Source organism: Cygnus atratus, chromosome 8 (assembly GCF_013377495.2).
Source record: "Cygnus atratus isolate AKBS03 ecotype Queensland, Australia chromosome 8, CAtr_DNAZoo_HiC_assembly, whole genome shotgun sequence".
Taxonomy (NCBI): Eukaryota; Metazoa; Chordata; class Aves; order Anseriformes; family Anatidae; genus Cygnus; species Cygnus atratus.
In genome coordinates this window covers 6,923,471-6,938,440 of record NC_066369.1, presented here as the reverse complement: position 1 = coordinate 6,938,440, position 14,970 = coordinate 6,923,471, and the positions used below count along the sequence as shown (strand labels likewise).

The following is a 14,970-nucleotide window of genomic DNA, read 5'->3' as shown; positions in this document are numbered from 1 at the left end:
TAGCGCCTTCTGGCACCGTCAGCACCCTCCTGCTGTCCTTTCCTCGTGCCAGAACTAGCTCCTTTCCCAGGAACACTTCAGCTTGATGAAGTTACTGGGATCCTGAACATTCTTATTTGAAGAAGAGCTACAAAGAGAGGACTGTAGGTGTCTAGACACATCTGCCATCAACAGGGCTTCTGCCATCGCCTCTATTGCCATTGCCAAGAGAACACAGCCAGCATTTATAGATGTCGGGTGAGATTAAGAAGTTACGCTGTTTCAAAAACACATTCTGTTTTTAAATAGTTACGAAGTATTTCATTTTGGAAGCAAAGGTTTTGCTTGTTTGTTTTAATTTGGTTTGCTTCCCTAAAGCACTTGAAAATACTTGATTTCTAAGAACTATTAGATTTTTTCTTCCATAAATTACAGGGTTATAATTTTCACTATATAGGGTTTCTTTTGAAAATCAGCTTGCAAGGCTGAAACTAAACTCCAATCTAACCAGTCTGAATAAACAAAAGAGGAATTCCAAGATGAATACACACATCTTATCATAAAAATTTCATTGAGCCCAAGGGGAGTTCTGAATACACTACACGATAGAGCCTGTAGGCATACATATTCAAAATATATTTTAAATATAAAATATTCCATTAAATGGCCATTCCATTAAATATATATTATATATATATATACATATTATATATATAATATATAAATATATGTTCCATTAAATATAACCAACTCCTCATCCCAATGTGTGCTTGTGAGGATAACTGTTCAAACTGAAGACTTGTATATGCTTAAATCCAGAACCCTCAAATTCTTCCTGCAGCGATTGATCAGAATTGCTTCAACATTGCCAAACTTGTGCTCACAGCCTTAATGCCAGTAAAACAGTAACTTGTGACTCTACGGTCCTTTCAGCTTTTAGAATACAACAATTTATCAAGATGTGCTATACACTGGCTGCAAGAATAAGACAGGTATAGGAATAAGAAAGCATTGGAAACTTCAGGCATACTGAGAGGAAGAATGTGAGAAAGAGAAGGAATATATCAAAATAGCACAGACAAGTTTTCTTTGCATTGTGAAGGCAACAAAAAGGTGACATGATAAACTGCAGAAAAATTCAGGAAGAGAGGAAAATATTTTGCCCGCTGTTATCACATCACTGTGAAAACAGACAGCCCTTGGATTTTAGGAAAGATGATTCCTTGGGATACATCCAAAAACTAACTCACACGTTTTACATTTAAAATAGAAATGACTGGAAAATAGGATAGAGAAAAATAGGAGATAGAACATTTAAAATAATAATAATAATAATTTCCCCAACAGATTTTCATTGAAATTAACCTTGGTAGTTTTTGCGAGAGCTCACTGGAAAAAAAAAAAAAGTTGATCTGGTAGATATACAGATCTCCAATCCAAACCTATGGAGTTCAACATGCGTACACATACACATGTGCACAGAAGGCTTCTACAGCCTGCGCTCAACCATTTGGCTCAAAAGTTTGCTGTAGAAGCTGCTATATATTCTGCTCAAATCCAGTGAGCCCAACAGGAAAATTTCCCTTGCAAGGAAGAGGATTAAAACATACTGTTTTCCAGGAACAGAAGCAATTTACCTGAAATATTAGATTCCCTATACCACCGAGATAAGTGCAGGTTTTTCAGAGCTTGAAGGCAGATCACTGCCTGAGGACTCTTGTTGTTTTTTTTTGTTGTTGTTTTGTTTTGTTTTTAAGATTAGGTATGTCTATTGCATCTTTATATGATTCCCTTCCAGTCTTCAGTGGGCTTCACCTTCTAATCATATTTCTACACCAGCTGTTCTTTGAATAACCTTTGATTCACTGAATAAGCTCCCATTTTTCTTCATACATAATTTCTTTTTCTTTTTTCCTTTTTTTAAGATCAAGTCTTATGAAGTCTTATGAAAAAGAAAAAGAACAAAACAAACCAGAAAAGAAGAATTTAAATCATAATGAAGACTATCATCTTGCAGCTTAGAAAATTATCAAAACTTGCTGGATGTTGAGCTAAAAAAGTGAGCACGCTTTCCTCATATTCCATTTATCATCATCTTATAAGCTGCACGTGTTTGACTGATGTTATTCCCTAACTAGACATTCTACCTTCTATGTTTGTATATTTATTCCTTTCGTCATGAATCACCTTACCGCTGTCTTTATAGAATCTTGTATTATTGATTTTAAAAAAAAATCAGGATCTAGTGTACAAAACTATTTCTAGATCATCTACTGTGGGGATACTACCAATGTAGAATATGTTGGACTCTTTATCAGTCTAAAAAGAAGAGCAAAGACAGAGACATTTATTCTGCTAAGTGTTTTTGTGTGTTTTCTTTATGAAAATAAAAATCTTTCAATTGAAGAAACTCATCTACAAGTTGCTGAAACAATAATACCTGTTTCATTATTTTTATTATTAATAATTTAATAAAAGCAGTTTAAGAAAAAAAATACTACAAAAATAACAACAGCTCTGCCATTATTATAAGCAGTGAAATAATCTGTCAGCCTTGTATGTGTAAACTTTCCTTTGAGGATTAATTATAGATTAAAAACTAGGGTTTTCACGATATCAAATTCAGTAAGTTTGCGCATCATCTCTTATGAGTGTCTGACGATTTTTTTTGCCCCAAGCAAATAACTAGAGTATCTCTAGAATAATATTAAAAAAAATATACTAAATTGCGCATTGTAAAGGACTAAAGGAACAGAACGCAAAGGTTCTGACATTAAAAGGACATACAAAACCTTGCAAAGCTCTTCATCTTTTTTGTTTTGATTTTTTTTGACACAATTTATAACAACATTTGGCTTCCTGAGATGAATAGCAAAGTTTTGTTTACAAATTTTCCATGTTTTTAATTCTGAAACAAATAAAATCCCAATACTTTCAACAGAAACAATTTATAAAACAAACTATTTAAAAAACAGGGTGATACACTGAATCAGTATTATATATATTGCTCAGAATCTACTATTGCATATTCCTGTCACAAATGCATTCTAATCGCCGAGCCACCAGTTGGGTGAAGACTTCCTTACTGCTATCATTAGCATCTGCCTTTCTATAGCTGAATAGGAGAGCTTTTTTTTTTTTTTTTTAAATCATTATTCTAACATAAAAAAAAAGTTCAATCTCATGTTTCCAACCTGGTCTCCAAAGTCCTCCGGGAACTTCCACAGTACCACTGGATCTGTAAATAATTGACAGACAGCATTAATCAGAGGCAAAGGAACAGAGTATTACAGTCAGAGTACATTAATATTAAAGAGAGGGTCAGCTTAGCTTCAAGTTTTGAGGCAAGTACAAAAATGTATCTAAAAAACTAAGGAAGATACTGGATTATTAAAAAGACGTTTCATATTTATGAAACCATGCTTATTGTTTTACGTACGATAGGTTATAATGTACTGAATTGTTTTCATATTTAACTCTTCTTTTTGACCTAAGTACTTAATTTTTTAAGCATGTACTCAATTTTCACATTTTAATTTAATTAAAAAATAATAAAACATAAAACCTCTTTTCATTCAAGGAAAAAAAATATCACAATATGAACTGATACAAAGGGGAAAACAAAAAAAAAATCTCTGTGAGGTACAGAAAAGGGTCATTTGTAATTTTAAAGAGTACCAATATAACCAATACTCTCAAGGAAAAGATTGAATAGATAAATTGGAATATTTTTCTGTTCGGAGCCATTTAAATTCAGCATTTTCATTATATCTTAAAGCTTTCATTAGCCTATTATATTTTGTATATTCCTTGTTATTATTATCAAATATCAATCAATATCAAACAGATTATCAAACCAATCTCTTGTTGTTATTTAGGCTATGCATTAATCTACAAATAATATTATTTTGAATGTATCTAATACAATAATCTGAACCACAATGTTTCAACAAAAACTGAATTATACTCTTTATCCTCCCAAAGCTTTTAATATCATACAACACAGTATCTTCCCTGGGTTATCTTGTTTAATCTGCATCACAAATATTCACAAATTCACATGATTTCAATTAGTAGAATTGTTTGCTCACATGCTAAGAGTGAAATTACCTGTCTTCCTAAAAGTGAAACCCAAGTCATGTCAAAACCTGGACAAGAACGTGAGTTCCCCAGTTCCCACGCATGTCCTAGCCCAAGTCAGGCAAGCACTCCAGGCACTCACTACACTGCAGACGACAGCTCCAGGTGCCCAGGGGCAGGAAAACTGAGAAAGTCACTCGTAAGAGCCAGGGGAAGCTGCCTGATGAGAACTGCAACCTTTTGGCTACCTTGGGAGTTGCTGGGATTCCTGTCTTCGGAAGAGACAAGGTCTGTGAAACATTCGGATTTCCATTTCTCACATTTAAAGCTAGCACTGCCTGATAAATCAGAAACTTCCTTCTTATTGCTATGCTCTACATCAGAACTGGAGACTTCTCCACTTTTGGCAAAGTACAGAGGTTTCTACCCTTCTTCATCTTCCCACAATTTGCAGCAGCAACCATATGAAGCTTTAAAGGAGGAGAAACATCCTCGATGGTATTTTCATTCCCAGTTGCTGATTTCAAATTCTCCTATCCTACACGCAGCCGCTGTGCCTGTGTTTGCCACTGGACAGCTCACAAGAAGTTGAAGACTGAAGCAAGCACCCCTCCTTCACCCTGGTCCAGGTGTTAAACAAATGGTCGAAAATGTTTTTTGAACATGCTGCAAAACTTAATTTGTCAATTAACTCAACCTAATTAGACTGAATTTTGATTAAAACTAATTATTTTGGGAAAAAAAAAAAGTATTTGTAATAAATGATCAAATAACCATATTTTTTCTCCTAAGAACATTTGGGGAGGCTTCCACAGCAGTTGTTTATGGAAATTCATATATTTTGCACAAAGAATCTTCCTCCATCTACCATGGGTAACGAGAACTTTTGGAAGCAGATAGGAAATGAGAAAAGTGAGAAGAGCACTCAGTCTAAAAGTATACTAAAGGACCTACTAAGTACAGTTATCACTTAAGCAGAAAAGCTTTTTCTCTTACTTTTTGTGTACGTAAGTCACAGACATGTTCTGTGTAGTGACCAGACTGAAGGTCTCAGTGCCTGTACTGTTAGTGATCGCATTTTTATGCTGATTTAGCATCATGAAAAAGAAAGTTATTACAGGTAAACAGTAATCCCCAATAAACTCAAGGAACAGCAAACGCCTTAACAGATAAATTCTGCATGGTAAGTAATTCAGAAAATACTTGCTAAGAAGCACTGTATGTTGTACAGAATCAAAAATAACATCTTTAAAGTGCTTGCAAATCCAAGGCCATACATCCACAAACAGTTCAAGCCTGAATTTCTCTGCAAATGAGCCATCCTGCCGCACTCCCCCCACCAGCTCCTTGCAAACCACACCAGGGAACTCACCAAGTTCACACCAGCCATTTGGGCTTTTTCAGGTCTGCATCAACTAGACCAGTTCCCCAAAAACCTTGGTTTGGGGCCAGAAGGAGGAAGGAAAAGTGGGGGACAAGGCATTACAGGGGGAAGAGAGCAGGCCAGCTTCACCGGGCAGCAGCACTGCCTCACACCTTTGCTAGAGCCTTGGGAATCCAAGCTGGTTATTAGCTATGGCAAGTCCCATTCCTTACTGCTTGCTCCTTCTGCCCCATTCTTGCTCTACCACCTACAGGTTCTTCTGTTGAAGAACTCGGAGCTATTTTCTGTCAATAGGCGAGCTGATCATCTCACAGGAAGCACGACTGACAATGCATCGCCAGTCTAAAGCTCTCATTTTCTTAGACATGAAACAGATCGGCTTGGCAGATGTTAACTGCATTTACATAATATACAGTTAGTTATTGAATAGTTTAGCAACATATAACAAAATCAAAGGGGGTTGTGTGGGTTTTTTGATGTTTCAATTTGTAAAATAGTTATTGCATAAACTTCTAAATCTAGAAGAAATTTTCCAATTACTTTCTTTCACTGTTCTTCGTGGAAGTGTAACATCAGTCTTCAGAAAAGGAAGTCAATTGCAAAAGCGAAACCTCTAAGGTTAATTTTAAAATATCACAGTAAGGAACAAAGCACAGTCTCAGAATTAAGCAAAACTTGGATCTAATTACCTTTTATTTTTTCTGTCAGAAAATGAATAATGCCTTCACATTGGAACAAATAGACCAGCATCTCACAGGAGCACCCTCTACCTACTGGCAACGAGATACACGCCTCCAGTTACTTCTTTCAGTGCCCTAACTTGCTAGCAGACACAAAACCTGCAGCTAGAACCTACTGTCCTCCTCCTTTTACTATCTACACTTCATATGACGTACTGCTCTCTGGTACTGCTTTGGTCCCACCTAAAATAATAAAGACAAGAACGTTAAAGGAAATTCCAGTTCACTGAACTGCAGGTATAACATGTGTTTTCATTCTCTTTGTTTTTCTTTGGCTTTAAGGCAAGAAGGCATAATACATTATGAGAAGGCAATTAAATTCATGTAACCTAAACCAGGGAGAACGATGCTCTGAATACTCTCTCCTGAAAGCCCAAAATAGCCAACAATCAAGCAAATATTCCTAACTAAAATCAAGAAGGCATTCATTGCTACACATACAGGAAAAAAATATACTCTAAGACTTTACCAACTGCCCTGAGCTGGGTTTTGCTGTTGTTATTAATGGATTATTAAAGTGGTTATTTTAGTAGCTACTTGCAACACTTTTATTAAGCAAAAAAATCCGATGCGACTTTTGCCTCAAAAAGAAAGTTACTATATTCTTCGTATTCCTTCACTCTCTGAAACTCTAACACCTCTAAAAAGCCTTAGGATCTTATGATAATTATCCTAGTCAGGGACTGGACTTTTTTCAAAAGATTATGTTTGTTTCTGCTTTTGGAGCTGGACTCAGACAGCATCTGACATCTTTGTGGCAACTCCAGACAAGTGCTGCAGAGGAAGGGACAAAAGGGTACTGATTTAGAAATAAAAAGAGAAAGTATAATCCGATTCTGCAACTTTATGCACTTTATCTTCAGATTTACAAAGACTGAATTTTCTTTTCCCTGAGGATTACTTTCCAGATACTCCATCTGATCTGGCAATGTTAGGTCAATTTTATGCTGATTTTATGGGTGAGAGGACGAGAATTGCTCAGAAATAGCTGTTGTTATAGCCGGCTGAGGGTCTATGACGTTTCTCCTTGTTTTTCATTCCTAACAGGCTTCCCAGGACAAGTGCTTTGCACCATTTCAGAGCAAATGTGCTAGTAAGAGGCGAGTAACATGCTAGTAAAACATGTTCGCGTTGCACATGTAAATATACACGTGTATGTACACACATCACTTATTCCTAGGCCTACTGCATCCACGACAGACATTTCTTCTGAAAATACGCACTGTGCACGTGCCAGAAACACCTGCAAGTCCCTCTGTTTGGTGTCACACGGCACTGGTAAGCACACCTCCCTGGGGGGCTCTCCGAGTACACCGCCAGCGCGCGAACCGGTCACACAGCGCGTGTCAGGGCAGCGCTACCTATAGAATTCCTACGCAGTATTTACCGATGCCGTGTGACTTCCCAAACTATAAGCATCTAACACAACCCTTAAATATATGTGTGTGCTGAGAGGAGAACACTAGCCCTCATTCCCTTAACAAGGAGGAAGATCACTGCAGCTGCTGCAAGGCTGCAGAAAGTGACATGACAGATTCTAATTCCTAAAAGGGAGCTTTTAATTAAAGGTCATGAGTTTAATTAAAATTTTGCTATAATGACATTTCTAATTTAGTGATGCCAGAGTAATATCGCATATAGTCATTATCTAAGTTTGAAAGGAGAATAGGAAAAAATGCTGGCGCAATGCTTTGGCTTCTGAAAAAGCATTTCATTTGAAAACTTATTTCACATATGTGCCTTAACTCCAGGTTGAATTTAAAAATGTGAGGGGGGTAATCAATTCAGAACAGATAACCTAAAATCATTACAAGATCAGGAAAAAAAGTACTCAAGATACCATGTCTATACCAAGCTTCAAAAAACCTTTGGCCTCATACAACTGGAAGGCAGTAATACAGTAGGTTACAAGGTAAGCGCTTTAACAATCACCAAATGAGGCTTCAATCAATTAAAGTATGCACGCTGAATAACAACCTCAGAACAACCTTCCTCCACAAGCACCTAAAAGTACAAATAAATAGTTGTAAATTTGGGTTATATCTTTAGAAATAAATCAAAAGTTAATTCCCACCTTAAAAGAAGCTTAACGGAAGGCATTTAGCTGAAAAATAAAAGTAACATGATGAATATCGAATCTATTGTGAGTTCATGATTTACATGAATGGGCACGGAGGAGAAGGGTACTGAAGGAGTAAGAAGAGGCAGTGTTTGGGAATTGGGGCGGAGGGGGAGTACAAGGGATAAGCACTACCTGGGGTCGTGCAAGGACAGGTTGGTTAGAGTGGCACGAAGCGAGAAGGGTTTGGGGAAGAGAGGCGTGGGCAGGGAATGCCCTGCTCAGGAGGGAAGAGCAGGAGCACAGGGCGGAGGGCAGGAGGAGGGCAGCAGCACTGGGCTCCCCCCGGCCCCTCTGCACCAGCAGGGCCCCGCTGCAGGGCTCTCTGAAGCTCGAGGACTTGTCTGCCTTTAACCAGGGCCCCGCTCTGGGGGCAAGGGAGCATGCTTAGCACTCTCTCACACAGCATTACCGTTCCCAACAGAGCCTGGGAGAAAAAGGGGGAAACCCTTCTGAAAAAGAGCAGGTTTAGCTTTGGAAGCCTCCAGAGAGGACCCTTTTTAAAACTCTCATAAATAACTGTAACTTAGCAATATCTGTTAAAACACGTGGTTTTTCTGTCTCCACAAGCACATTATTCAGGAGGAGGTGGTCCACAGCCCAGTAGCAATATGAAAAGCAGCAGCTGTCAGAGGCTGTAAGCGAGCCGAGAGGAGGCAGTGTGAGCGCCCACTAGGCCTGCCCGCCAGGCCTCACCCACGCTGGCTCTCTGCCAACAGAAGTGGACATGTAAAGTTGTGCACTCCCACATTTAAAAATGTAGTGTTAGAAGGGACCTCAATGATCATGTGTTATTTTAATCCTCCCTTCTTTCCAAGACAGTCTGTTGTGAGACTTCCTTCTGATCATTCAAAACTCTCTGCAAAATCTAACCTGAATCTTCCCAGGTGCAATCTGAGGCCATTATTCCTCATGAAGAACACTATGCCTTTTCTCCTTCCAGAGATCTTTCACACCCTTGTCTATTCTCTCTCCCATAGTCTAATTTTTCATTGCTACACAATCCCAAATTCCTTTATGCTTCCTTCATACATGTTTTTTTTTTCTTTTAGGCTATCACCCTTGCACTTCTCTGAACCACTTCCAAATGGCCTACATCTATCCAGAAGCATTTCACCCAAAGTTTTATCAGCGCTGAACAGAACAGCAGGATTCCTTCACAGCTATGTTGCTCTTCTCCCCTAACCCCCCACTTTTTTTGTTGTTAATTTAAATAAATTTCAGCATTATGTTAATGTTTTTAAAAAGCATGATATTCCTCATTTGTGGCCAGCTGTAATTTATTACATTTCCTTACTGAGAACTGCTACATGTAGTCAGTTGTTCTGCTTCTCCTACTCATTATTTCTGTTGCAGAGCAGTACCTTATATTCGTCCCAACTGAATAGCATTACATCCTAAGCACAGTCCCCCGACTTCTCTGTCATTTTGAATTTTAAATACGCTCTCCAACATCCCTGTAATCTCCAGCAAGTTTTAACGTTACAGGAGGAAATACAATACCGGTTGAATCACCGGTCTGTTCCTCTACAACATTTGTGCTGAAGTGCAGAAAGGCTTTTCTGAGTGCTGGCAGGCAGAACAACACAACGCACCTGGGCAGGAGTGAAGGGAGGGAAGAGTGAACTCACCAAACACTACGGAACTAGTTATAGTACCTAATGCTCAGCCCTGAAAACAAACATATTTTAGATAAAGCCAACTAAAAGTCGGTATTTTGGATGTCCAGAAAGGAATTAAGCATAAATTTTCAAAACAAATTGGTATGCTGCACCTCCACTGTCCCTTTCCAAAACCACTGCTTAAACAATTCGGTAAGTTACAGACGACGTGATGCAGATTCTGTGAGGTCCTTCATTTTACAGCACTGCTGGATCACAGAACAGATATTTGCAGCTGAGCTGGAAGGATCCTGTATGACTACATAGAAGCCCATGAGAAGATAGACACAGCAAGTAACATAGACCATCCTTGTAAATAACCGCACAAAGGCCAAATGGAGAGTATGAGGACTGACTTGCCTACTTCCTGAGCAGCGAAACCGTCTCTCTCTTATCATTTCTGGGATGATAATAGGAAAAGCAAGCAGTGTTCTACCTGCTTTTTTCCACCAACGCGAAGCCACAGGTCACGTACACATTACTAGACATAGCTTATTACACTGCAATCTATCATGTATATCATATCTATACACATTTTAAAAGAATACTTTTTGTAACATGATTCAGAAGAGAATTATTTAAGCTCCTGAGGACCGCATTTAGGAGTTGATGCTACTCCCAGTGCTGCAGATTCTTGGTGAAAGTCAAAGGCAGACCAGCATGGAAAGGAATGTTGAGGGACCAAAAATCAGAGTACTCAACATAAACAGAAAAAAAGAGGCACATTTAAAAAAAAAAAAGTTACATATTAAAAGAAGAGGAAAACACTGCATATCCTAAAGGTAATGTAATTCCTCTCCAAAAATCTGCTCTCACAGAGGTAACTTCCTATAGGATGTCATCCATATTTTTAGGAAAACCACTTTTAACACATTTTAATTTCTGTAACAAAGCTAAGAAAATATAGAAGTAATATATCTCATGACAAATTAAATTAGAAAAGTAGTGCATTCGGAACTACGATAAATAACAACAGGAAAAGCTTACTGAATGGTAATTTTCCCAAGATTTGAGTGGTTAAATATAAACTAAAGAATGCTCTTCAGTATCATTAAGCTTGCAGATTATAAGCATCATCCAAAAATACAACAGGATAAGTTAATTAGCTCACATTCTGTTTGGTAATGAAAGAGAAACTACAAACACATGCTGAGAAACATCATCTCAGGTAATTCTCTTGATAGCAACACAGAATAATTTGAGACAGAAAAACACAGTTAAGGTAAAATGAAACAGATTAATTAAGTAGTTCAATATTCTGCCTGGAGAGGTGGAATCCTCATCCCTGTGGGTTTTACAGAGCAGGATAGACAAAAACTGCCAAGCAGGGTTGGTCACGTCTTGGGACAGAGGAATGGGCTAGATGGCTGCTCAGTACCTCTCCAGCTATATTTTCTCTGATGCTGTAAAGATATTCTTCGGAAAAAAGCCATCAGTGCAGAGGGAAAAGAAGAGATGGGGTCAAGAGATATGGGGGTGGAGAAAAAACTCAGGGAGGTAAAAGCAGGCAGCAAAGCTAAACTTACTGCAGACAGTTGTTCTTTTTCGTCTGAAAAAGAAGCTCCAGATCGCTGTTCTAACGTGAACACAAGAATGCGATTAATAAAGCTGAAATGGCTTATCATTACCTCAGGGAACTGCTTTATAAACATACATTTAAGTTACAAGCAGAATTGATTTTCACAGAATAAGTAGTTCTCAGTAATAAAAAGTTCTCTACATTTATAATACTACTATCGTTCAAAGTCAAAAGTCTGCTATGTGCTGAGAACAAGTTGACAGAAAACTGAAACAGTACTAAGATGCTTTTGTATTGATATGGTATTTCATGAGTTATTCAGAAACAAAGTAAGAGATGAACATAACGTGCAATGCAAGTCTTTGCTCTTTTTTCATCAGATTTCATCTGTGAATTCACGTTGATGACTTCCTGCAAAAAAGACTTCTGTATATCAGCTTAAATTGCGAATAGTTTTGTACATGAAGTGCCAGAGGTGCAGCAGGAGCACGAGGTGCTGCTGTCAGGAAGATCTGAGGGCGGTGGTGGTCCTCAGCTCCTGGGTGCTGGGGATCAAAGTGGAGCATGCTCCAGCAGCCGGAGCGGCGGCGAAACGCCACGGAAACGTGGGAAGGGAGCTACACTATCTTCCAGGCTTCAGTAATCAAAAGAAAGAACAAGGACAAAATATATTGAGGAAACTTCATAAAAAGGTGGAAGTAAGGAACACTTGCTAACTTCTCCGACACTTAGAACCTGACAGATTAAAGATGATATGCAAATGAGGGTGCCACTAGAAAATACTTGAAAGTGCACTTTTATGCGAATCACGTAGTCCAGGTATTTTTTTGCTCAAAGGAATATTGGGGAAAAAAAAAAAAAATTCATAGGAATGTTAAGTTTGTTCTTACTTTACCTATACCACAGAAAACTTGCTACAGAAGGCATCCACACCTTTGAGTCTTTTCATAAATTAAAATGTATTTACAAAGTTGTATCAAATGTTAAGGATCAGCCCTTTTCTTTCTTTCTTCACACCTGACCTTTACTTTTTTTCACTGATACTTTATCAGCATTCCGGAACTACCTCCGTAGTTCCCCCCAGCTGCCACTCCAGCAAGCGGACACGGAGGCAACAAGTGCCCCACCGCAGAGCAGCGTGCTCCGCACCAAGGCCCGGTCTGGTGCTCAGCTACCACTGATGAGGAACTCAGCTCCATTACAAGAGAGCTTACAGAGCTCCCACTTACCGCCTTTTATAGCCATACCTTAATACACCCAGATTTTTCTAGGCTTTTAAGTGCTTACACAGTACTCTCAGTAGCACATTGTAGCGAGGTGCTGAACTTTGAGTTGCCTTCAAAACCAAGCTACAGCCTGGCCGAACGCAGGAGTCGTGGGTCTCCTTTCACCAGTGGCCTCTTCCTTGCTCTCTGCTGACTGCAAATCCTACATCCCATTCTGAGAAACTGCTCAGATTACCTAACTCTCACTGGAACCAAAGGAGAAATTTGGAAAGTATGACTTCTGACATATTTCCTTTTAACTTTTCTAATGCAAACTAAGGTGTGGACTAAATGACAGAAGTGTCAACAAACAAACACTAAGCACTAAGCTCCATAAGCAAAGGAGCACAGAAAAAAGACATTTTAGCACCCTGCCGCATTTATGGTCCCAGCAGTTGTCACTTGTAAGCCTTTGCAAACACACAACGATGAAACAGAAATGTGGTTTTTGTATCAATGACTTCTCAGTCAGGTTCAGACACATAATTACAAAGACTGGATAAGACGAAAATCCCTTCCGCCCAGTAGGGAGCTTTTCCTAAGGAAACTGCTTTTAACTGTAGCTAAACCCAAGTTGGGTAGGCTTTCAAGTAAGCTGAAAACTGTACCACGACTTAAAATAGTTTCTCTACGACTCATGCTTGCAAAGTACCCGAGACTACGAGTAAACCAAATTACTCACAGATTTAACAAATGCCTCAGGATTTAAACTGCAGCTTTTCACAGACACAGAACTTACTAAATGGCTTCAGGATACCAGTGGTCACGTTTATGGGAATTCAGCGTTTTGTTTCTACTAGACGGGAAAACAAAGAAGCAACCCGCAGCCGTGGCAGCCGCTGTTCAGATGAGAGCTCTCCACTAAGTTCCTCTCAGCGCTGCGCTGACACAACCCACTCCTCAAGTTGCAAGTCCAGCTCAGGCACTGCTCACAGCGCCGTGACACCACAGCAACACCACAGCTTCGAAACACGGGTCATTTCTACCCATGATCTATTTGTATTTCACAATCCGTATTTAAGTGTGTGAATCTAATGCGTGTACATCACACAGTAAAGCCATGCAACAGATTTGCCAATCACAAAATCTATCAGAGAATTATTTTCAGGTATTTCCATTTCTAACTTACATTATAACATTTTCTCAAAGTACTCAGAAAAGTAAGGATGTGAAAACAATGTGCAAATATTGAACAAGCTGCTCCACCTAACAGCTGACAAGGCTCGGCCTACTGCACTGCAGAGGCCCCACGGGCACTTGACCTGTAGGCCCCTCAGCGTTTTCACAGTGCTTCCGTTTGTAACAGACACTCAGACTAGGAAATAACTATGTGTTTTCCCTTTTATGAGCAGATAGGTGGTCAAAACTTCTAGCCGCAACTCGCATTTCCTTCAGAGCTGCAGGTCAATCCCTTTTTGCCAAGAACTTGCTACCCCAGAAGGACAGAGCAGAAAGTCGTTTCAGCTAGCCAGGGACAGAAAGAAAGGGGCCTTCTGGCTGCAATGCTATTAGCCATGCTTCAGGATAAAACCTTAATCAGGGTGAGAGTTCACTGCACAGACAGCACACAGATAGAATTAATATGTCCAGCCTTCGTTTGGCCTTTTTGCAAGATAAGCAGGACTTTATTTTACCCGCTAAGTCTTCAGAATAATCTTGTAAAATGTGGTAAGAAATGTACACCTTTTGGAGCTACAGTGTTATTTTTTAATTTTCTCATTTTTCACTCGTAATCATGAGTGAATTACAGCTCATGACAATGAGTACCTCAGAGCTCACTGAAGGGGTAGCAAAAGACCAAGCAAGTGAGCACCAACTATGCCTTCAGTCAGTACTAATGTTCAAGGAAAGTTTATAAAACTAAGTATTTCTGCTCTTCCATCACCGAGTCTCTTGGTCAAAGACTTTTCAGTGAGAGAGGCTGTGCAGTGATCTAATGAAATGAACAATAACTGAAAACAGTAAGACTCAGGGCATTCACGTTTGCAACCAAATCTAAGTTTTGCATCCAGCTCTCTAAGGATGCCTATACCCCCTTGGAAATAGACACCTTATGCAGGGTCTTGCTTGTTTTAAATGAAGGTAAAGGACCTAGAGTTCTTTAAAAATATTGTGGGTTAAATGGCTTTTTCATATATTAATGCTAGCAAGATAGAGTTTGAGAAAGATCCAGAAGGGTTCCCAGTATGTTATTGCCAAGCCCTGAGTCCACTCGGTAAGTTA

General features: G+C 39.0%; 1 protein-coding gene across 2 annotated transcripts in view; it reads right to left on the bottom strand.

Annotated features, from left to right (window-relative positions):
* The window catches only part of DENND1B (DENN domain containing 1B), a 159,299-nt gene that overhangs the window by 115,059 nt on the left and 29,270 nt on the right, over positions 1-14,970 (bottom strand). For both annotated transcript variants that reach the window (XM_035537601.2, XM_035537603.2), the window contains exon 3: positions 3,174-3,217. In XM_035537601.2, the coding sequence (XP_035393494.1) occupies positions 3,174-3,217 (44 nt within the window). The remainder of the gene's footprint in view (positions 1-3,173; positions 3,218-14,970) is intronic.